Genomic DNA, 21,235 nt, shown 5'->3' with positions numbered 1-21,235 from the left:
ACAACATGGATGGACCTAGAAATTATCATGCTAAGTGAAGTCAGTCATACAATGAAACACCAACATCAAATGCTTTCACTGACATGTGGAATCTGAAAAAAGGACAGACTGAACACCTTTGCAGAACAACATTGAAAAACTTATGGTCTCCAGAGGAGACAGTTTAGGGGGTGGGGGGATGTGCTGGGGTTGTGGGATGGAAATCCTGTGAAATTGGATTGTTATGATCATTACACAACTACAGATGTGATAAATTCATTTGAGTAATTAAAATAAAATAAATATAAACAAAAAACAAAACAAAATATAATCGCTATAAATGGAGTATAAACTTTAAAACTGCAAATCTCTATATAGTACACCTGTAACTTATATAACATTGCATATCAACCATACTTCAACAAAAAAAAATCCAAAAAGGCAGGGATCAAGTCTCCTCTGCTCCTGTGTTATCCCTGTGGCCTGGCACTTTATGAAATGGTACTGATGGGGGGACTGAGGGCAGGGGCCTCTATCATGTGTACTGTTACCTCTTCAGTGCACCCAAGAGCTGCTCAGAAATGGGAGCCTGTCCCCACACCAACCTGGATGTAGAAGGACTGGCCTCTACGGTTTGGCCTCTAGGGTTGGGGAGGAGTACCCAGTGCAGGCCTAGCCCAGGTGTCCACTGACTCTGAGTGTGATGTCCCTTTTGGATGGAACTCACCTAGGGAGCAGGGACTCTGTCTTCCCCACTCAAATACCCGCCCTCTGTGTCCCCGTCCCTGCATCACCCTGACAATGCTTGGGGATGGCTTTCTCAGGCAGTGGTGAAGGGCCAAGTCTCCCCAACCCAGGAAACGGGAACCTAGAAGAGGTTGGGAACAAGCAAAAAAGGTCACAAGCAGTGGCTCACTGTCCCTGGAGGCAGCAGGGCACAGGTGCCCCCTTGGCCCACCAGGGCACAGCTCTCTGGTGAGCAACCACCCCCCACCTCTAGGTTTCAAGTGTGTGGATTTTAGGCAGGAGGCACGGAGGCAGTGGAGACAGTCTGCCTTCTAGAGTCAAAGGGCCCGGCTCCTCTCCAGATGGCCTGGGTGTGTTCCTTCCTCACTCTAAACCTGTATGTCTGGGTAAAACTTACCAGAAAGGCTCTGTGGGATTAAATGAGATCGTGTGGGCAAAGAGCCTTTTGGTGGCGCTGGGCACTCCATAAGCCTTCAGCAATGCTGGCTCTCCTCAGCCCTTCAAGGTTCAAGACAGCTGTGGCTGCCATTAAGCCACCACCGGGCAGCTCCAGGAGGAGTGGTGGAGACCCAGGGTGTGGCCTTCAGGCGCTGGGCTCTCTGGGGCGCAGGGACAAGTGTTGGGCGGCTGGAGTGGTCCCAGACTGCCCCTGGAGGGCGGGGAACTCGTCCCACTGTGAGCCAGAAGAAAGACGAAAAAGCCACAATTTAAGAATAGTTGAAGCAATGGTGACCTGAGCGATGCCACGGAGTGGGTTTGGGGGCCTAGTTGCTGTTGGAGATCATTCTTAAGAAGTGGTGATCACCTGCAAAGAGTGATCACCTGCAAAGGGCCTCATCTAAGCGGCTTTGTCCTCCTCCGGTGGCGGTGGTGCCCAGACCTGGGACTCTGAAGTCAAACTCCCGTCCCAACCTTGGTGTGATTCAGAGTTGTGTCTATGGCGCTGGGCAGGTCCCCTGGGGCGCGCCCCACGTTCTCGGATGGCTGCAGCCCCGTGGCGGCGGCCAGGGCTCCTCCCTCTTCGTCCCAGGCGCGGCTGCTCTTAATCCGCGCGCGGTGGCTCCCTGGCCACTGGGCTCCGCCGAGCAAGCGAGCGGTCAGCGCAGAGCCAGAGCCGCGCGCGTCCCGTTGCGAGGCCGACGCCCAGCCCGCGAGCATGGCCCCCTCAGCTGTGTCGGGCGGCAGCAGCCTGCCTAGCGGTTTCGCGGTCTTCATCACCTTCCCGGACCTGCTCTTCATCTTCGAGTTTGTGAGTGGCTGGCGGGCCCCGCGCCCAACCGGGGAGGGCGGGATGGGACGGTCCGAGCCGCTCGCTCTCACCCGGGCTCCGCACAGCGCGCCGGCCCATCCGCCAGCCGCGCGGTCTCCGGTCCCCGGAGCATCGGGTAGAGGGGCTCAGGCAAGGAAGGTGTCTTCCCCGGGCCCACCCCGCAGTACTTTAGCCTCTTCCAGCCAGCGACAATGGGGAAATAGTCTCCAGGGCTTAGGTGAAAAACCAAGTTCACAAGAAGGATCAGATGTCGGAAACCCGCCGCGGTCCACTGTGAGCCGGTTCCAAAGCTGTGCTCGGGACGTTTCCCCTTATAGGAGAGCGACATTCCCGTGGAGGAGTCCAGCTCCCTCCACGGTTAAGATGTTTTTGTTTTTTGTTTGTTTTTTGTTTTTTTTAATTTTAAAAGTCAGCAAAAGAAACCTGAGGATTACCAAGCGAGGTGTGGAGATAGAGTTGGGGTCATAGGAGGAGCTGAATCCGGATTATTCGCTTTCTCAAACGTTTCTGGCGAGTCAACAAACTTGCAACAACTTTGATCTGGAAATAACACAAGAGGCCACGGTCCTGCTGCCTCCCTGCGTGAGGGGTGGGGGAAGGGAGCCGGACCTGGGCGAGCCCTCACCTTCCCTGGCTGACCTTGGGCGGTGAGCCCAGAGACCGCTGCGCCTGCAGCTGGTCCCTCCTTACACCGGAGCCTCACAGACCCCCCTCGCAGGCTGCAGAAAGCGCTCCCTGTCATAGGCCTCAGGCCGCCTCCGCCTCAACTTCGCGGGGCCCTAGGCCCTCCGCTGAGACGGAGCAGATGTGTTTCTTCCGTGGGTGCGGTGCCAGAGACTCCTTTCCCTACAGGCGCACAGCGGAATGGCTGCCTTGGAGAGTCGGTTGCAAAAGAAAATGTGCAAACCCAACTGTTGGAAAATGGGACCCCAGCTTCTCCTCCCCTGATTGGCGAGGGAGGGTGTGAACAGCAAGGGGAGTTCTATCACCCATTGAGGGATGGGTGAAAGGGTTGAGGGGATCAAGGTTGCCTGGTGGCACCATATCACTGAACTTGAGCCAAAGCTGGATGTATCCAGAGTGACTTCAAATCCTGGAATTAGCCAGAATCCAGGAGGTGAACACCTCTAAGCTCAGCCTGTGCCATTTACAGATAGGGCTACCTAGGTCCAGAGTGGAAGGGGCTTGCATCCACTGGTACATTCCTTCCCCAAATGGCTCATCTCTGCACTTCTAGTCAACCCTTAGCCTGAAAATGAACAGGTATTCTAAGTAGTAAGTGGCTTCTTTTGAGGTTATTGTATTTATAAATGCAGAATTTGGTGACTTTAAGTGATGAGGGCTAAAGGTGACGTGAGATGGAGCAGAGAGATTTTTAAACAAAAGGACTTCCTAATAACTAAATCACCCTAATGAGTTATTTACTCCGCCATTGTAGCCGGAGCATTATAACAAGAATCATGAGAGAGTTAACTGGGTTCATGCAAGTCTTGTGCACCCTCCTCCTCTGGCCTTGACCTGAATGGAACAAAAATATGCATGTCCACAGCAGCACGATTCAGAATAAGCAACAGGTGGAATCAGCCCAAATGTCCCATTTGCAGGTGATTGGATAAACAAATTGTGATAGTCCATGCAATGGAATACTATTCAGCTGTAGAAAGGAATGAAGCACCAATACATTCCACAAGGCTGATAAACCTGAAAACAAGAAGCCAGAAACAAAAGGTCACACAGCGTATGATTCCATTTATACGAAATGTCCAGATTAGGTAAATCTATAGAGATAGAACACAAACTGGTGGTTTGACAGGGACTGATAGGAAAGGGAAATGGGGGTCAGCTTAATGGGTATGTGGTTTCTTTTTGGGGCAAGAAAAATGTGTTGGACTTAGAGGTGGTGGTTGCACAACATCATGAATGTATTAAATGCCACTGAAGTGGACAGGTTTTGTTTTTGTTTTGTCTTTTTTAGGGTCGTACCTGTGGCACATGGAGGTTCCCAGGCTAGGGGTCTAATCGGAGTTGCAGTCGCTGGCCTACACCACAGCCACAGCAATGCTAGATCATAACCATGTCTGCGACGCCCACCACAGCTCATGGCAACACCAGATTCTTAACCCACTGAGCGAGGCCAGGGATAGAACCTGCATCCTCATGGATACTAGTCAGATTCCTTCCCACTGAGTCATGATGGGAACTCCTGAACTGGACAATTTAAAATGGTTAGGTTTCTGTTGTGCCAATTTCACTTCAATTTTTTAAAAATTAAGAACGATTTCAAATAGGACAGAAAAGTACATATAATACTTTAAAAGGCACCTATGTAATTATCTTTGTCAAATTAATATTTTACCTTATTTACTTTCAGCGTTAATAGAGCTTTTCAGATGAAATTTAAGCCCCCTGGATATTCTGCTATTATCTTACTCTATAAGATAATACTGCTAAGTATTTTCAAGTATAAGACAATACTGCTATTATCTTACTCCCTCCAGCCTCAGGATCACTGGTGGGCTAAATGAATGTCCAAGGTTAGATCTTTACTGCACACTTAAGCATGACTACATATGGCATGGTTTTTTATATTTTCTCACTTTACAGAAGTTGTATCACCTGTATATATCCTTCTGCAACATGCTTTTCATGCAACCTTGTTCTGAGGCTTTTACTCTTTATTCAATTTTCTATTGATGGAGATCGGGTAATTGCCAGTTTGTTGCATTTTGATATTGCAGACAGCATTGACAAAGAACCCTCTTTATTTGCCTCTTTACTTATATCATGGGAATTTCTTGTGGGAACACACAGAGATTTGACTTGGTGGGTTATGGGGGATAGACATCTTCCTTTTCTCAGATGTTACACACTGATGTCCAAAAAGGTTATTCTATCTTACAAAGTCAGGAGTGGAGTTACTGGGAAGCTGATGAAGCTTAATTAAATTCAGGACCCCTGCTTATTCAGGGCCAGTCCAATACTCTACCACATTTTGCATTCTTGCATAGAGCAGATCCCCATGTTGCATAAGCTTCAAGCTAAACCTCCCTGACCCCACCAGCAGCATATGAAAGTCCCCATTGTTCCTCATCTTGCCACACTTGGTAGAGTCAGACTCTGTAATGTTCTGCTAGTCCAATGGGTGTGAAAGGCTTGGTTATTTTTAAAATCTGTGGTCCAGCGAGTTGTTGATTACTCACAGTCCATATTTTCATGCCTGACCTCCCAATAGCCTGAGAGGTGCAGATGTCAAATGTTCAGCCTCCGGAGCCAACAGGGTGGAGCGCCACTCAGCTCCCAAGACAAGGAAACTGCCCAGGAGTAGGGAAGGGTGCTGGCTCAAGGTGGGCCATGGTGGCCTGCCCCTTCGCCCCTACCTCTGAAGGCTGCAGGGTCTCCACAGGAAGAGGAAGGGTGGCCCAACCATGTGGTGTGACCCTGCCTCTCTGAGCCACCCCAGAGCCACAGAGGCTATGCTGCTCTGCTATGGCAACCAGGTGGTGGGGTCACATGTAGAATGTCCAATGTCTCCCTTCCCCCAACAACTCCCCCAGGGCTTTGCTTCTGGCCTGTCCCCCACCCCCACCCAAGGGAATTTTCCTTTTGGAGCCAAGGCTCTGGTTCCCCTTCCTCCTCCTCCTTCTAAGCCAGGGGCTTCATGACACTTGGGATATGTTCAGAAAACAGGATATTAACATAGGATGCTTTTTGCCTTAGCTATGGCCAGGGCCCCAAGAAGAAATTTCTTTCATAAAGTGCTGGTAGAGACACCTCCCTTTCAAAACTTGTGAAAACAGGTTATTAAATAATCTTTAACCCAACTCCCTCCTCCTCAGCCTGGTAGAGGGAGGGCCATGGACAGAATGGCTGGGCATGAAAAGAGACATTTCTTTGGAAAGAGTGTGCTAGGAGCATTACCCACGTCTCCAGGGGTGGGCGCTGCCCTCCCTGCCTGTGCTCCTCAGGAGCTGGGAGACTCAGAGGCGTAGCATCAACTGGTGAGGGGCACAGCCTGCAGTGTATACTTTTGGAGTTAGGAGTGGAGGTGGGGAACCATCTGGAATCAGCTGGCAGTTTCAATTCTTACAGAGAACTGGACATAGTAGTTTCTAAAATGAGACTGTTTCTGGGACCCAAAGTGACTGGGGACTTGGTATTATTTTAGGGTGACCAGAAAAGTCCCCAGACCTGCCCTAGACTTTCACAGGAATAGACTCTGTGGGGGTGTGGTGGGGGCAGGATGACAAAGCAGTTTTCCAATAAGTGGTCCACATTCTGGCTACATTGCAAGGCAGCAGGTGGACTCCTAGGATATGAGAGGTGTGGAATCCCAGAAACCTAATTTTTCAGAGCTGGGGGGAAATGGAGGTTCAGAGAGAGAAGGCAGCTCGCCTACTAATGCCATCTCCAGGGTGGCACTTCTTACACTGACGGCAGATCTCCCAGGTTCCTGCATTCTCCCAAACACCCACCATAAACTTTTGTCTGCAGCAGGAGGGATCATGCTGCCCACCCAGCAGCCTTAGGCAAGGTCTGGTTCCTTCTTCTCCCCACAGAGAGTGAAGGGACAGCTCAAGGCCACTGGGGAGCTCACACCCACCGAGGCTTCATTGTCAAAAACATCCTGGAGGGTTCTGGGTCACTAAGTCCAAAGTGGACCCAAGAATCTGCATTTGCTAAGTACTGACAGGCCCCATCAATTCAGTTAGGTTTGGAGTAGTTACTGAGAGGCCAGCCTACCCCCTCAATGTTTAATGGGGGAACAGGATACTGGTGCCTGTGAAAGGCTTGGGCAAGGTGCCCTGAAGTCCTCCCAGTTTCAGGGTAAGCACCCTCTCTGCTCCTGGGGAAATTCTCCTGCTGCCTTAGCTGGGGACTTTTCCTGCAAACATCGGAGAGTGGCAGCCAGCCCCGCTGGCCAGTGCGGGACAGTGGCTTCCCTGGCTGTGCCCACTGACTCCTGGCCCTTTGTCTTGTGGGCCCTTCCCTGGAACTGTTTAGAAGGAGGTAAGAGCACTTCTGGGTTTTCTTCTTTCCTCTTCTCTAAAGGAAGGGGAAGAATTATAGGTAGAGGTCTCTCGGGGGTTGGTCCTTGGAGTTGAAAAGTGACTCTTCCAGTTTTTCAAGAATGGGAAGGCTACTTTGATCAGGAGGCAGTGACTCTGAGCCGTTCTCTGGACCCTGCTAAGTGTGTGTGAGCTCTGGGGCCCTCACACATGGTATCAGGACCAAGCCATGCTGGAAAGACTACTTTTGAGCTTTCCATAAGTCAGCCCTGTCTCTATGCAGCTGGGGCCTCCTCTCCATCTGAGCACTTTTCAGGAGAGAGTAGGAGGGTCCTAGATGCCACTGCAGGGCACAGCTGACACTCCAATCAGGCCAGGGACAAAGGCTGGCTCTTTGCACCCACATCCTCCACAATGGCTGCCAGAGAGTGGGGGAGCATGTTGTGCTGCTGGCCAAGGATGGTTCTACACAGCCTTTGGAATGGCTTGGCTTTGCTCTGGACTCCAGACACATTACCTGAGAGCAGGGCTGGGGTTAGGGACTGGGCCACCTGGGGCCCACCAGTCTGGACCTGGATGGGAACTGGGGACAACTCCTCCTAGATTCAGTGCTGAGCCCCAGCTTCCACCCCTGACACAAGCCCAGCTGGGCTTCCTCCTGGCTCTCAAGTATGGGTCCCTGGATTTGGTGCTTTGGACCAGGGGCAGGCACTGAGATGTCCCAGCAGGTGTCTTTAGATGCTGATGGATATAAGGACAGCAGGTGAGCGACACCACTGGTCCCTGAAGCACTAACGCCTTGGGAGGTGTGGGCCAGCTCCTCAGTTCCAGATTGTTCCTCAGAGCATGGAGCAGGCCCTGGTACTCTCTACTTCATGGGGCTCTGATTTGCTTTCTGCATACTGCTGAGAAGTTTTGACAACTGGTAGTTTCTTAACGGGTAGCTTCTAGTGGTGTAACTACTTCCTGGAATAATGTGGAGGCCTTGATTCTCTGCCACACTTAGCCCAGGTTCCAGTTCTCCCACCACGTGCTAACATTCTACTCACACTAGGGCCAAACAACCCCTGTGTGAATGATTTTAAGGCACAAAGGCCCTAGGACCTAAAAAATAAAACATGTAGGAACTAAAAGAAAAGCCCTGGCATCAACCATTACACACTGATGTGCTTGGGCAGTGGGAAGAAGGGCCAGTATCAGCTGACCTGAAATCCCACCCAGCAACCTAGGTTCTTGCTGGAATGCAGCCGGGCTGGGAGGGAGGGGCCAGGAGGAGAAGGGCAGGGAGGAAGGGGGAGAGGTACTCCGATATGCTCCTGGCCAGTGCTATGGAGAGAGGCGGGATGGGTACTAGGGAGAAGACTTCCCTGTCCCTGAGTGAGAGGGACTCGGGTGTGGACAGGGGCCACTTCCTAGTCCACACGTACCCTCTAATGTCAACTACAATATGAACTCACACCTTACCTCTTTGAATCCCAAACCTCTATCCTCTTCTTCATAAACAGACTTAAGTCTACTGAGTCCTGGTCTCGCCCTGAGATTAGCTAAAGGGACATGATCTAAGCCGGTGCTGTGGAGAGAGGGATGTCACGATGGGTCCCCTGGAAGGAAGGAGCCTGCAGGTGAAGGGCCAGGAGGGCAGAGCAGCTGGTGTAGGTAAACTGAGTCAGGAAGCCTCAGCACCACCCCCAGAGCTTGAGCAGGAGACACCTCAGAGGTCAGACTCTCAGGAACAGAGGGAGAGGAGGTCCCCACACAGACAATCTCTGACCTGCCCCCCAGACACCTCCATGGGGTCACAGGAGGGGACCCCATGCAAATGTCTGGTCACCCTCACTGCGGCCCCAGTACACTCCCCAGGACCTGACTCTGCCCCTGGTGGAGCTTGGGTGGGGCTCGGCAGCAAGACTGGAGGAGAGGGGACAGGAGCTCCACTGACTAGTGTGTCTTTGATTAGAGTTTATCTCCCTGGACCTACCCACCCTCAGTGCCGTGGGTCCCTCTCAGTGGCTCTGTAAATGCATGAGTGAATGAATGAATGAATGATGGCATGAGTAAGTGAGCAAGAGAGGGAAGGCTTTCCTTTGACCTGGTGGAAGCCCATTCTGCCACACAAGGGTGATGGGCTCAGCCAAGACCCAGTGTCTGCTTCCTGCTCTCCCTGCTATTCAGAACAGGAAGAGTCCCCAGCCTCCCTCTCAGGGCCCTGTTCTTGGGTCTCGGGAGGCCTCAGTGTCTGGGGGACTGAGTCCTTCCCCTCTGATCTCCTTCCCTGCATTCTCCTGCCACCTGGTACTCATGTCCTCCTGACCTGGTGCCTAATCCCTTCTCTGCAGAAGCTCATCCTTAACCGGCCTCTGCATACACACACTCACATTCACACACACACTCACACTCACAGGAAAATGCCCTCTATTCTACCTCATGGAATGATTAATTTTTTGAGTCAACCAAGACTTAGATCTGAGACTCCTGCTTCTCCTAAAACATAGTTATCCCACTGGTCAATCACCTGCACAAATGCACTCTCAGCAATGCAATGACCCCAATAGCCAAATTAGTTCAGTGGGTACAGACATTTCCAGAAACACGAGTTGGAGTTGCTGTTTTTGGTGGCCTTGGCAGAGCACTCAAGGCTTGGTGCTCTTGGCAGCCAGACGAGTCTCACTGACACAGCCATCTCTCTTCTCCCTCCTAGGGAGATTTTTGCCCACTTGAGCAAAGTGGCCAGAATACTGAGGGTTGGGTACATAGTCTGTGTTCTTCAGCCAGTTTCCTTCACTTCTCAAGAGTTCAGGGAGTTCCCTGCTGGCCTAACAGTTAAGGATCCAGTATAGTCACTGCTGTGACATGGGTTTGATCCCTGGCCCAGGGTATTTCCACATGCCAAGAGTATGACCAAAAAATTGAACCAAACCAAACAAAAAGTAATACATAGCAGCTCTTATAAAAAGGTTTAAGCACAACTCCTGTTCACATGTGCCTTCAGGATACACTCTACACCCTCTGAGCTTGGGAATTCTGACTGGGTTCCAAGGGGCCATATGACCAGGTATGTGTGCAGATGGGTCTGTGTGGGACATCCTCTTCGGTTCACGTCTTGCCTTGTGACTAGATGAGTAACTGCTTGTGGAGACCTTGACAGAGTAAAATGGAGCCCAAGAAAAATATCCAGAGAATTTGAGCAATTTCTGTGCCCTGACCTCAGTGATCCAAGTCCTGCAGCAAAAACACTGGACAATTGTGGATGCAGAGCTCTTGGTCCTGCACGAGCAATGGAGACGCCCTACCAAACTTAAGAATGTGACAAAGGAATCCTTTTCCCACTTTTGTAACCAAGCCTCCTTGTTTGAAGGAAGGCTTTCTCATATTTTCATGTCCTTGTGTTTCCTTCCGCAGAGGCAGACACATTTTTCTCAACTTTTGATTTCTAGGAGATCATAGGTTTTTCTTTTTGATGCTTTTGAAGCTATTTTAAAATTCTGGGTTCCTGCACAGTTTGGAGGAGATAATTGTGCATGTTGAGATCATGACCTACTGAGATTTTCACACAGTTACAGGTACGGCTTTGCCCCAACACATAACAGTTTTGACAGCAAGCATTTAGACCACTCACCGTGTGCCAGGCAGCTTGCAGTATAAAGCCTTTCACCCCAGGTCCGTAGGGTGGGACGTACTGCTATCACTATTTTTCAGATAGGGACCAGAGAGGAAGTAACTTGCCCAGGGACAAGAGGCCACCCAGCAAAAAGTGACAGAGCTGATTCCAACTCAGTAATTCTGAAGTCTACACCCCTAACCACCCTCACCTGTCTCCTGTGAATTAATTCAGAAAAGACAAGACAGTATCTTCTCCTGATTTCTCATGAGAGCTTTCCCTAAGACTACTTACTGAGGGTGTGTGTTTTTTTTTTCCCACAAAAATCATTTGATAGGGTAGGTAACTCATGTAAACTCTTATCTTTGGAGATTTTTTTGTCCAGTTTTCAACAATATCCTTAGTTCCTACAGAACTTCACCCCTGCTCAGCATCCAAAACCAGACTGAATGCGAGATGGGTGATTTCCAGTCCTGAAACACCAGAGTGGGTAGAGGCCTCAGATCACCAGCTCCACACCATTCACAGACACTGAGGCTATGTCCCCACATCTAGAGGACACCCAAGGATAAGTGACTTTCACGTTCAAGGCAAGACAGGGATAGAAGCTTAAGAAGAGGAAAATTTGCCCCACAGCTGGCCAGGAACTAAAGAGGCATCTCAGCTGGGTATTGCTGGACACTGGGGACAGGAGCCATTTCTTGTTTGACAGGAGTCCCCAGAACATCATCCATGGGTGGTTTGTGTTATGAAAACACATTCCAAAGCCTTTGGCAAAGGGCCTGGGGTGTATGCTTATTGTCCTGTGACTCTGCTTCTCTTCTGGGTATGAGACCAAGGCACTAGGGTTTTCGTGGTGCCTCAGGGGATGCCAGCATAGAATGAGGGCTGAGGACCATAAAGGTAAGTCCAGGCTCCATCCCCATTTTATAGCTTGGGGGGATCTGGGACCCAGAAAGGGAACTCAATCTAGCTGACCCTTGGGCCACTCAGCAGAGACATCTGTCTGAGACCACCCTGGCCAGCTGAACCATATCTGTTACAGAGGATGGTGACCTGGATGCAATCAGGGGTGGTGGGACTCTGGCCCATGGGAACAGAAACTGGGGCCATGTCTCCACTTCTGTGACTGATGTTTCAAAATGAATGCCTCTCAGCATGCTCCCTTGGAGCTGGAGGCTTAGAGTTTTCTTTAGGAATAGAAGTACCTGAACTCTCACCTACCCTTTTGCTCTTGACAAATATTTGGCCAGTAGGGTGCTGAGGCCAGGGTGGAGTGAACTGATCCCTGCCTAGGTTGCCTTATCTCCTGGGTGTGGGTGCCGTGCTTGCTCTATTTGCTCTATGCAAACTTCATAGGTGGAGTGAGGCAGGCACAGAATTTTCCCCATGATTCATGCTAAATCTCAGCTTCCCATTGGGCTGGGCCTGAGAGGCCTTCATAGTGGCCCAGCAATCAATCTTGTCTGGAGGTCACCTTCCCTAGAACACCATCTCCTGCCACTCTTTATCCCCCAACCTTATGCCATCTCAAGGCCTTCCCAAGCCCTCACTGATGCTCTAGCATCCTCTGGGCTTGGCATGTACTCCTTCCTCCCCCTGGAAAGCCTCATCCTGACCCTTTGGCCAGGCCCAAGAGCTAGGTTCATCTCCTCCTTCAGGACTCAACTGGGACCATGCCCCAGTCAGGGCTGTTTTGCCCACATGGGGCAGTAATCATCCTGCACTGTCACTGGTTGACTCTGGGCCTGTCTGCACTGGGCTGCTTGGCATCCTGGGTGAGCGGTCCTCCCTATTGTAGGGTAGTGCTGGACACAGGGCCGGAAGCTTTACACTCACGCCCATGATTTCAGCCAGTGCACACCAGCCAGCAACATGGGGAGACAGCTGCCAAGAGCCATTTGCAGATAAGGAAGCCAAGGCCCAAGAGGCTGAACCACACACTACAGCCTCCTCCAGCAGATCAGTGGAGAGGTGCCTTCCCCTCAAGTGCCAGCAGCCCTCTGCTCACGAGACAGGCAGGCCTGGTGCTCCCTGTCTCTACGCCACACTTTCATGCCTTCTAAATCCAAATCTGTCTCAGCCATCAGCACAATCCCATCCTTTTGTCATTGTACTTTATGGAAAAGGCTCGGTGATCTGATCTTACAGGAAACTATGGTTGAATCTACACACACATTTCACTCTCCAGCAATGTGAGGATTTTTTTTTTTTATTTTGCACCACTTATTATAAGTTGCAAAGTATGTCCCACTGGCTCTCAGGCATCTGTAGAGTTTCCTGCTCAGAGATGCCCACATCTGAAACATCAGGCCCAACCTGGTTGGGTAACTCTGGATCCTTCAGCACACTGACTGTTCTCCAGATGTGACTGGCCCCTCATGCTTCTCAGCCAACATGCTCAAAGAAGCCCGGTAAGGAAGTGCTGGCTCTTACCAAGCAAGTGGGCAGCAGGGGCAGGGAGGCAGGGTCAATGGACCACGTGCATTCACACCACAGGGGACGCGGGGCCTGGAGGGCAGCCTGTTCTCAGCTCCCGACCCTCAGGAGCCTGATGCCAAACCCTGCACCCTCTGACAGCAAAGCTGTCTTCACCGTGGCCAGCCCACTCCTTCTCTGGGCAGGGATGATGGATGAGGCTGAGGGGATCTCACTGGGATGGAGGGACAGGAGAAGGGAAGATAAGCACCCAAAGTCCCAGCTTGGTTGTGCCTTGTCCACAGGGGGAGCTGGACTGTGGCACTGAGGTTGTGATCCCTCCATCTGTCCCTGCATTCCTCTTTGAAAATGTGGGGCTACCTGACCTTAGGGACCCCAAGTGGGGTGTCTTCTGCATACTGAAGCAGGAGGAGGGCTTCTCTCATTCCCATCCTAGGCCATCAGAGACCAGGATGACCTGGGCCCTCCCCACCCCAATCTGGCATCCAGTAGTCTGAGAACTCCCTGGATTTCAGTATATGATGTCAATTTTTTTTCTAATAGCCAATGACATAATGTGGCTAATTTGTTTCACCAAATAAAGACCAAAAGAATCAGCTGGTCACTACCCTTTTATAAAAGAAAGGATGTTTTTATGTCAAAAAATACAGGAAAGGATATCACCTCAGAATTAGCCCTTCTAATGATAAACTGGATGGCATAAGTCCTTTCCTGGGATGACAACTTTCTAACTTACAGGTGCCTCAGTTTCCCCATCTCACAAATGGGTCAGTACTATACTCACAGGGATGTTGTGAGGATTGTGAGTTAATATTTATAAGTGCCCCTGGTCCCATGGCATGACCTCTGGTCTGGCCATTCTGGGCCCAGGCTCTCCTGCTCTCATGTTCACCCCTTTTCTCCCCCTCCCTCTGCAGATCTTTGGAGGCCTGGTGTGGATCCTGGTTGCTTCATCCCATGTACCCATCCCCCTAGTTCAGGGCTGGGTCATGTTCGTGTCCGTGTTCTGCTTCATAGCCACCACTGCCCTACTCTTCCTGTATGTAATTGGTGCCCATGGCAGCAGGACTTTCTGGATCAACCTGGTGAGTCTCAGCCCCAGATGTTCAAGGAGGGCAGGTGGTACTGGATCCTCTCCCCTGGCACGATGGCTTTTCCAGTGCTGGGTGAGGTGCCCCGTGGACATCTCCCACCCACATTCCAAGGCGGAGCTGGCCAGGCCTTCAGCTCTGAGCTGTCCACGGTGACCCGAGGCTACTGAAGCAGGAGATCAGGTGGAAGTGAAGGCAGAGCTTGACTGTCGCTGCCTGATTCTCTGTGGACTTGCTGTTCGGCTTTCTCCTGTGAGTTTCTCTTTCACGGAAACCAGCAGCCCAGCAACCCTCCCTGTACCTCCTGCACCTGCCAGGGGCCCGCTGGCATCTCCCACCACCCAGGAGAGCTGGCTTCCATCTCCAGGGGCCTGCGGGCTGGCCCTGGCTGCCCAGCGTGAGGCCGTGCTCACTGCCCAGCTCTCAGTCATGGCCTTCTGAAGCAGGGTCAGGTCACCAAGAGGGACTTGGCTGGGGAAGTGGGATGTCCTGTCATTACTCTTCTGCACAAATTCTGCCTTGAGGCTCATGAAGGGGGTAAACGTACCCATAGGCCACCTGCTTCTGCCTCCTGAAGAAGGGGGGAGCCACTGCCCAGGACTGTTACTCCCAAAAGGCTTCCAGGCTAGACTTTTGAAACCACTTCCAAATCACAACCACTCAAAAGGCGGTTCTAGTACATGTTTGCTTTTAAACATACCTGGAGCCCCAACCCCCTGCCCCCACCCCCAAGGGAAAGCTAACAGCAAGAAAACAATGGAAATAGCCTGAGCCTCTTGCTCTGTATTGGCTACCAAGGCCACATCTGAACTGGGGACTGTGACTGTAGCTGACACTTCTCAGGTCCAAAACCAATTTCTGCCAACCCCAAAGGCCACCTCACACCCCTTACTAGATCCCACCTCAAGGGGAGGCAGTGTCCCTCCTCTAAGTCCTTACACTAGCATCCAAACCAATGAGATGAAACTCAGCTCAGCAGACCTGGTTAATCAATCTATCTGAGGAGGAGGGTAGAGTTGGGGGGGGGGCGGTCAAAGGATAGCAGAGGATGACGGAGGGACCTGGCCCATGCTGGGCAGGGACAGACAGGCTACACAGGTGCGCTGGGAGTACTGCTGCCCACATGTCCAAGCCTGGTGCCCCATCTCTCCATGGCTCCTTCTGACCCTGCAGGACGCAGCCTACCACTGTATCGCCTCCCTGTTTTACTTTGGTGCCTCAGTCCTGGAAGCTCTGGTCACCATCCGTATGCAAGATGGCTATACCTACAAACAATACCATGAAAACATCTCTGCCGTGGTGAGTCCCCAGTCAAGGTGCCGTGTACACTGTTCCACCTCTCACTGACAGAATCTGAGGGGGTGCTGCCCAGGCCCTCTCTGCTTTCCTTTAGTTTGCTAAATTTTAAATAGCCCTCCACCCCATTTACAAATAAAGCCCCAGAGAAGGGAAATGAAGGGCTGGCCAGAGACAGATACGGGAAGAGACAGGACCTCGGGGGCCTGGCACTGTCTGAGTTTATGGGAAAAATCTTCTTTGCCCCTCACAGCAGCCCCAGGATGGGGGTGTTGTTATACCCATTTCATAGATGGAGAACCAGGACCCCGAGAGCATGCATAACCCACCCCCGGGGTCACCAAGACATGGTGGGGTCTGGGGTCCAGGCCAAGTGCTCTGGCACTGACACTCTTAGCACCAGTTCAAAAACAGAGTCTGGCCACTTGGATTCCTGGCTCTCCCTCGGCATCTTCCAGGGAAGCACACGGTCAGGGCCACAGAGGGCTGAGGCCTGGGGTGAGAAGGCGAGGGGCCAATGTCTCCCAGGCCCTCACTCTGGGGCTGTGGGGAGGCCCTTCTAGACCTAGTGTGTCCACACCCCAGCTGTGGTGTCTGCTGCTGGGATCAGGCCTTTGTCTCTTGACAGAGGTGTTCACACTCACCTGCTCCTCCTACAAGTCCCTGTGCCCTTTGAGCCTCAGCTTGCTCATCTATAAAATGGGACCATAATTCTCGCTGTGTCCTCAAAGGATGAGAAGGATCATTTAAAATCAAAGACAAGCTTTCAGAAACAGCACTCCTCAGCTATCTAGGAATCTACCTATGAGTTATGCAAGTCCTAAGGTCAAACTGATGACACCACGTGCCAAAGCTGTGCCACCTGCCCCCTTTAGGGAAAAGGGAGAGGCAGAGAGAAACCCACAGGGTGGGTGCTGCTGGGCCCTGGGAAAAGGTGTGGAGAGGTGCCCTTCCTGCTCCCAGGGGGAAGGGTCTGTGGGAAAGCCCCTCAAAGGCTGTCTGCTGCTCCCCAGGGGCCCAGTCCCTCCCCAGGGGAAGCCACACACCCCACTTCAGCTCCCAGCCCCTCCCCAGTTCCATAAGCATGACCACCTCCTGGTCCCTGGCACCCTCTCCAATGTCCCGCAGTGTGGGACCATCTCTATGCTGGCTCATCTCCCAAGACAGCTGGTTTCTAAACAGAAGCACATCCAGGCAGCACTTGGCTGCTCTCCTTCCCTTGGGACAAGGGTCATCTGCCTCCTCTGTCACCTTCAAATGACTTTCATGGCCCCCTCACTAGACAACCCACATATACCCCCCATCCCAACCCCAGAAGCCTCCTCTCTGAACAGACACCAACCAGGCATTTAACAACCACTCTTGTAAAATGACCATGGACAGGGCAGTGAGACATGGATGGAATGGATAGTGGGGTCAGCACATGCCTGAACATCCCAGGTCGGATAAATTATGCCCCTGCTCACTGGGCAGATCTCTAGCTGAGAACCCTGGGCTCAACCATTTTCCAAGTTTCTTCTTACTTTCTATAGAAGTGTAACATAAACATGCATCCAGAGGGAGGAGCAGGATGCACATACAGCTTGATAAATTTCCATAATTCACCCATTTTTCATAAGTCTCAAGTCCTCTGTGTCACTACCATTCAGATCATGAAACAGGACATAATACAGGAAGTCCCCTTCTTGTCCTGCCGCCATCACTGTGCCCTTAACTAAGGATAAGCATGTCCTGATGTCTAGCTGACAGGGTCCATTTCCCTGCTTTGGAACTTCCTGGGAGCGGAATCACCTAGCGTGCCTTCCCCATGTCCGGGGCTCTCTCTCCACCTCAGGTTTGTGAGGCTCATGCACACTGTAGGTTGTTCTCTTTGCCAGTTACTGTTGATGTGCCAACTTCTATGTAACCCTTCCACAATGGACCCTGTCCCCATGTGTTTTTGAGGTAAGTTGAGAACCATGAGCAGGCCCAGGAAAAGTCAGCAGGGCCAGGATCAGGAATCCAAATGCGGCCAGCAGAAGGACACGCTGGGCTGAAACTGCTGTTCAGTGAACCCCATTCAATGTCAAGTCACCCCTTTCTATGCAAAGTATCACCTGTACCCAAGCACAGGGGAGGAGAGATCATGGTTACACACTTAGGATTTCACCCCCGACCCCACCTGACCACATCATGCCCTTCCCATGGTCTCGGGGTGGCCAGTCCAGGGACTGGGGAGAAGTGTTCTTCTACATACCCTCTGCCTTTGAGGGCAGCCGGCCTGCCTCTTGCCCGCAGTGACTACTGACCTGCCTCAGAAGCTGAGCCCCTCCTTCTCTCCTTGGCTGGCAGCGGAGAAGCTGCACCTACCTGAGGGATCTCTGGGATTGGTGGGAGCTACCTGAGACTTGCTGGAAATTTCTGCAGCAGTCTGGAGGTTCCTGGACCTTAACTGTGGTAAACAATAAAGGCAGCTGTTCAGGGAGAGGAATTTCTGAGGGCCTAAATACATGCCCATTCATGTCCCTGGCTCTCAATGTCCCCCAGTGTGTCCTTTCTTCCTTTCTTTTTTTTTTTTTTAGGGCTGCACCTGTGGCACATGGAGGTTCCCAGGCTAAGGGTCAAATCGGAGCTGCAGCTGCCAGCCTATAGCACAGCCACAGCAACGCCAGATCTGCCGAGTCGTGTCTGCAACCTACACAACAGCTCACGGCAATGCCAGATCCTTAACCCACTGAGCGAGGACAGGGATTGAACCTGTGTCCTCATCGACACTAGTTGGTTCATTTCTGCTGAGCCACAATGGGAACTCCTACAATGTGCCATTTCTTGACCTTCCTTGGAAGATGAATGTGTTTCCTGTTCCTGTGGGGACCTGAGGTGCTTCAGTCACTGTTTCCCACTGGGCTTGAAGTCCCCACCAGTACACAGCTGCTTCCTGACTGTCAGAGGAATCTCTTAGAGGGAGCTCTCACTCATGTGTGACTGTTCCTTTCAGACAGGGTATTTAATTCCCAGGTGAGTTTTCTTACCCTGGTTATTTAATAACTTAGGTTACTGACCGCCTCTGGCAATGAGGGTGAGGTTTGGCCCCGGTGTGGAGGCAGGGCAAGAGCAGGCACAGTTAGGGCTGGTTTTATGGGAATTTTCAACAGTCATGGGAGCATAGCCACTCTGATGTTGTGCCTGTGTTGGAAATTCTTGACCCCAGACCCAAGGTCACAAGCCAGGTGCAGATATTTGCTTGGGGCAGGGAGACTTGGGGGCCAGCCAGCCAGAACAGGGTGATAGGATAGATGGTCCCCAAGCAAACACAGCAGATCAGGGCCCAGACAGGGCACAAAGTGACCATCTGCCACCTTTCCCCACCTCTGTTCCCAGCAGCTTTCTCAAGAAGGCCCCTCCTTTTGGCAAAAGCTCAATAACACCTCCTCTCCATCCCAGAGCCTCAATTCCTTGGCCTGGCTCCTGGCCCATGCTTGTGAGATTCAGAATCTTAGAATAAAATTCTGGGCAGGGTCTGAGGATGCCCAGGCAGGGCACATGTCCATACTCTCTTAGCCAAGGTCAATGGGATCACAACTGGTGGACTCTGGTCTCATGTGTGGGCTGGAACAACGCTTTCCATGAAGAGCAGTGGATCCTGGCCTGCAAAATCACTTAAAGGGTCTCCGAGGGCCCTCATTTCCAGCTGGGTGGCACCAACATCATGACGTGGGATGGCAGATGCACACCAAGTCCAGTGGACCATTAAGTCACCTGGAGTCTGCTGAGAGCATTCGGGGCCACACCTGGGCTCTGCAGGACAGGGAATGATGGGAAGCAGTGGTTCAGACACTTCAGGGCCTTCACCCCAAGTGCCATATGAGTAGCCAGCCCAGTGTGGATGACCCATGCCTTTCCCTCTGGCCACGCACACCCATTAATGGTCATTTATCTCGGTTTCAGGTGTTTTCATATGTAGTCACGCTGCTGTACGTGATCCACGCAGTGTTTTCTTTAATCAGATGGAAGTCTTCCTAAAGCAGAACTATAGATGAAAACCTGCAGAGTTTCAACTGATTGGCCCACCTTCCAGCTAACACTTTAGAACTGAGAAATGCTCTCGATGGTGGAAAAAGAAAACAAACCAAAAAAAAAAAGCAATGCTCTGTTTCTTTGTGGGTATTAGGTTTACTCTCTCAATACCTTCGTGTCAGAGTAGGGAGCTTGCTACATTTATCCTCCAACTATTGAATTATTTTTCCAAGATCGTTACCTACTTGAAAGGGGGCAATGGGGACCATGATCTGAAAGACCAGGAAACAAAGATGCCCTGCTGACTCCAGGACTGGATCTTGAGAACTGTCTACTGGATTTTCCATGGGCTCGTTTGAGTGTCCTTCTTGCAGCAAGCTTCTCTGTCTCCAGGATATTCTACATATAGAAAATATTCTACAGAATATTTTCAAGAATATTCTGTCATGAAGAATAAAACTCACCCCACAAATATCTGCAGATGTCCACAGTGGGAGATAATAAATGTTTGAAATACCTTATAAAGTGCCTTCTTGTTCAATACTTTCATGGGATGTTTTTTGCTTTTGTTTTTCAATTTAATTTCCCCAGCATGAGAACACCATCATACTCAGCTTCCTTTCTGAGGAACCCTTGGCTTAGGCTGCATCTCCAGAGGCAGCATCAGAGGGCAGTTCCGATGACAGCAGCGTGTGCCCAGCCACTGCATCTCAGAGAGGCCGGCACTGGGCAGCCCACCCTCCCCAGCTACAGGGGAGGTCACACGGCTTCAGCCTCGCTGGAAGCTCACCAAGCACCAGCCTGGGGGACCCCCTCTTTCTCCTACAAAACAAAGGGGTCTGTGCTCAGTTAGAAAGTCCTTAAGCCAAAAGAAAACAGGGGCAGACATTTCTTCTCACTCTTTGTGCAACGTGTCAGACGCACTCTGCACAGTGTACTCGGTGTTCTGTTCCAACCGGGAATGTGGGTAAGAGTTTTTAGAATTTCCTTGGGCCACTCCATAGGAGAGAGAGGGGACTGGGCTAGAGTGTGAAAGGTAGTAGGGTGACAAGGGGCAGTGCCACATTTTGGGCATGAGACGTCCGGGTCGGAAGGAGAGGAGGATTAGGAAGGAGGGTTCTCAGTTAGGAATCTTGAAGGCTCTGCTCCTGCTCTGAAGTGCTCCCTTATCTCTTCCTTCAAGGAAGGTAATGATATTCTGGAGCTGGGACACCAGAACAGGTATCTCAAAAAGTGGTCAGCTCCCAGCATGGAGGTGTAGGGCCAGAGGCTGCACTATCACTTGCTAGTGGGCATAGAGAGCAAAGAGTCACACCTCATGCAGAGGTTTAACTAGTTGACATCTTATTCCCTTTCCAATGAGTGGGGACACGGTGACGAAACTGGCTCACAGTGGGATCTTCAAAAGGTTCTTTGTTACCCCAGGGTAATGGTACCAGAAAAGGCCACTTTCATGTCCAATTAAAATTTAAGTTAAGGAGTTCCCATCGTGGCGCAGTGGTTAACGAATCCGACCAGGAGCCATGAGGTTTCGGGTTTGATCCCTGGCCTTGCTCAGTGGGTTGAGGATCTGACATTGCCATGAGCTGTGGTGTGGGTTGCAGACGCGGCTTGAATCCCATGTTACTGTGGCTCTGGCGTAGGCTGGTGGCTATGGCTCCGATTCGACCCCTAGCCTGGGAATCTCCATATGCCATGGGAGCAGCCCTAGAAAAAGGCAAAAAGACAAAAAAATAAAAAAATAAAAATTTAAGTGAAAATGTTATAGCAAATTGGAAGGAGAAGTTTTGACTAAAGCTTTATCCTGAAAAAT

At 51.2% G+C, this 21,235-nt stretch overlaps 1 protein-coding gene across 2 annotated transcripts; it reads left to right on the top strand.

Moving 5' to 3' along the window:
• MAL (mal, T-cell differentiation protein) lies at positions 1,251–19,947 on the top strand. 2 transcript variants are annotated; one of them, XM_003124821.6, is made up of 4 exons: positions 1,290–1,975; positions 13,957–14,124; positions 15,304–15,429; positions 19,354–19,947. In XM_003124821.6, exons 1-4 carry the CDS (start codon positions 1,664–1,666, stop codon positions 19,426–19,428), a joined length of 681 nt encoding a protein of 226 aa, XP_003124869.4. In that variant the 5' UTR covers positions 1,290–1,663; the 3' UTR covers positions 19,429–19,947. The 2 variants fall into 2 exon arrangements, with proteins under 2 accessions (XP_003354742.4, XP_003124869.4); XM_003354694.4 differs by lacking the exon at positions 15,304–15,429 and having other exon boundaries at positions 1,251–1,975.

The sequence above is a fragment of the Sus scrofa genome, chromosome 3 (genome assembly GCF_000003025.6).
Source record: "Sus scrofa isolate TJ Tabasco breed Duroc chromosome 3, Sscrofa11.1, whole genome shotgun sequence".
Classification (NCBI taxonomy): Eukaryota; Metazoa; Chordata; class Mammalia; order Artiodactyla; family Suidae; genus Sus; species Sus scrofa.
Note: the sequence above shows the minus strand (reverse complement) of the source record. Positions and strands in the feature narration are given on the sequence as shown.

Coding starts and splice junctions, on each gene's coding strand:
- MAL (XM_003124821.6), top strand. CDS start 1,664: ATGGCGCTGGGCAGGTCCCCTGGGGCGCGCCCCACGTTCTCGGATGGC. Junction 1,976..13,956: donor TGCTCTTCATCTTCGAGTTT/GTGAGTGGCTGG, acceptor CTCCCTCTGCAG/ATCTTTGGAGGCCTGGTGTG. Junction 15,430..19,353: donor ATGAAAACATCTCTGCCGTG/GTGAGTCCCCAG, acceptor TCTCGGTTTCAG/GTGTTTTCATATGTAGTCAC.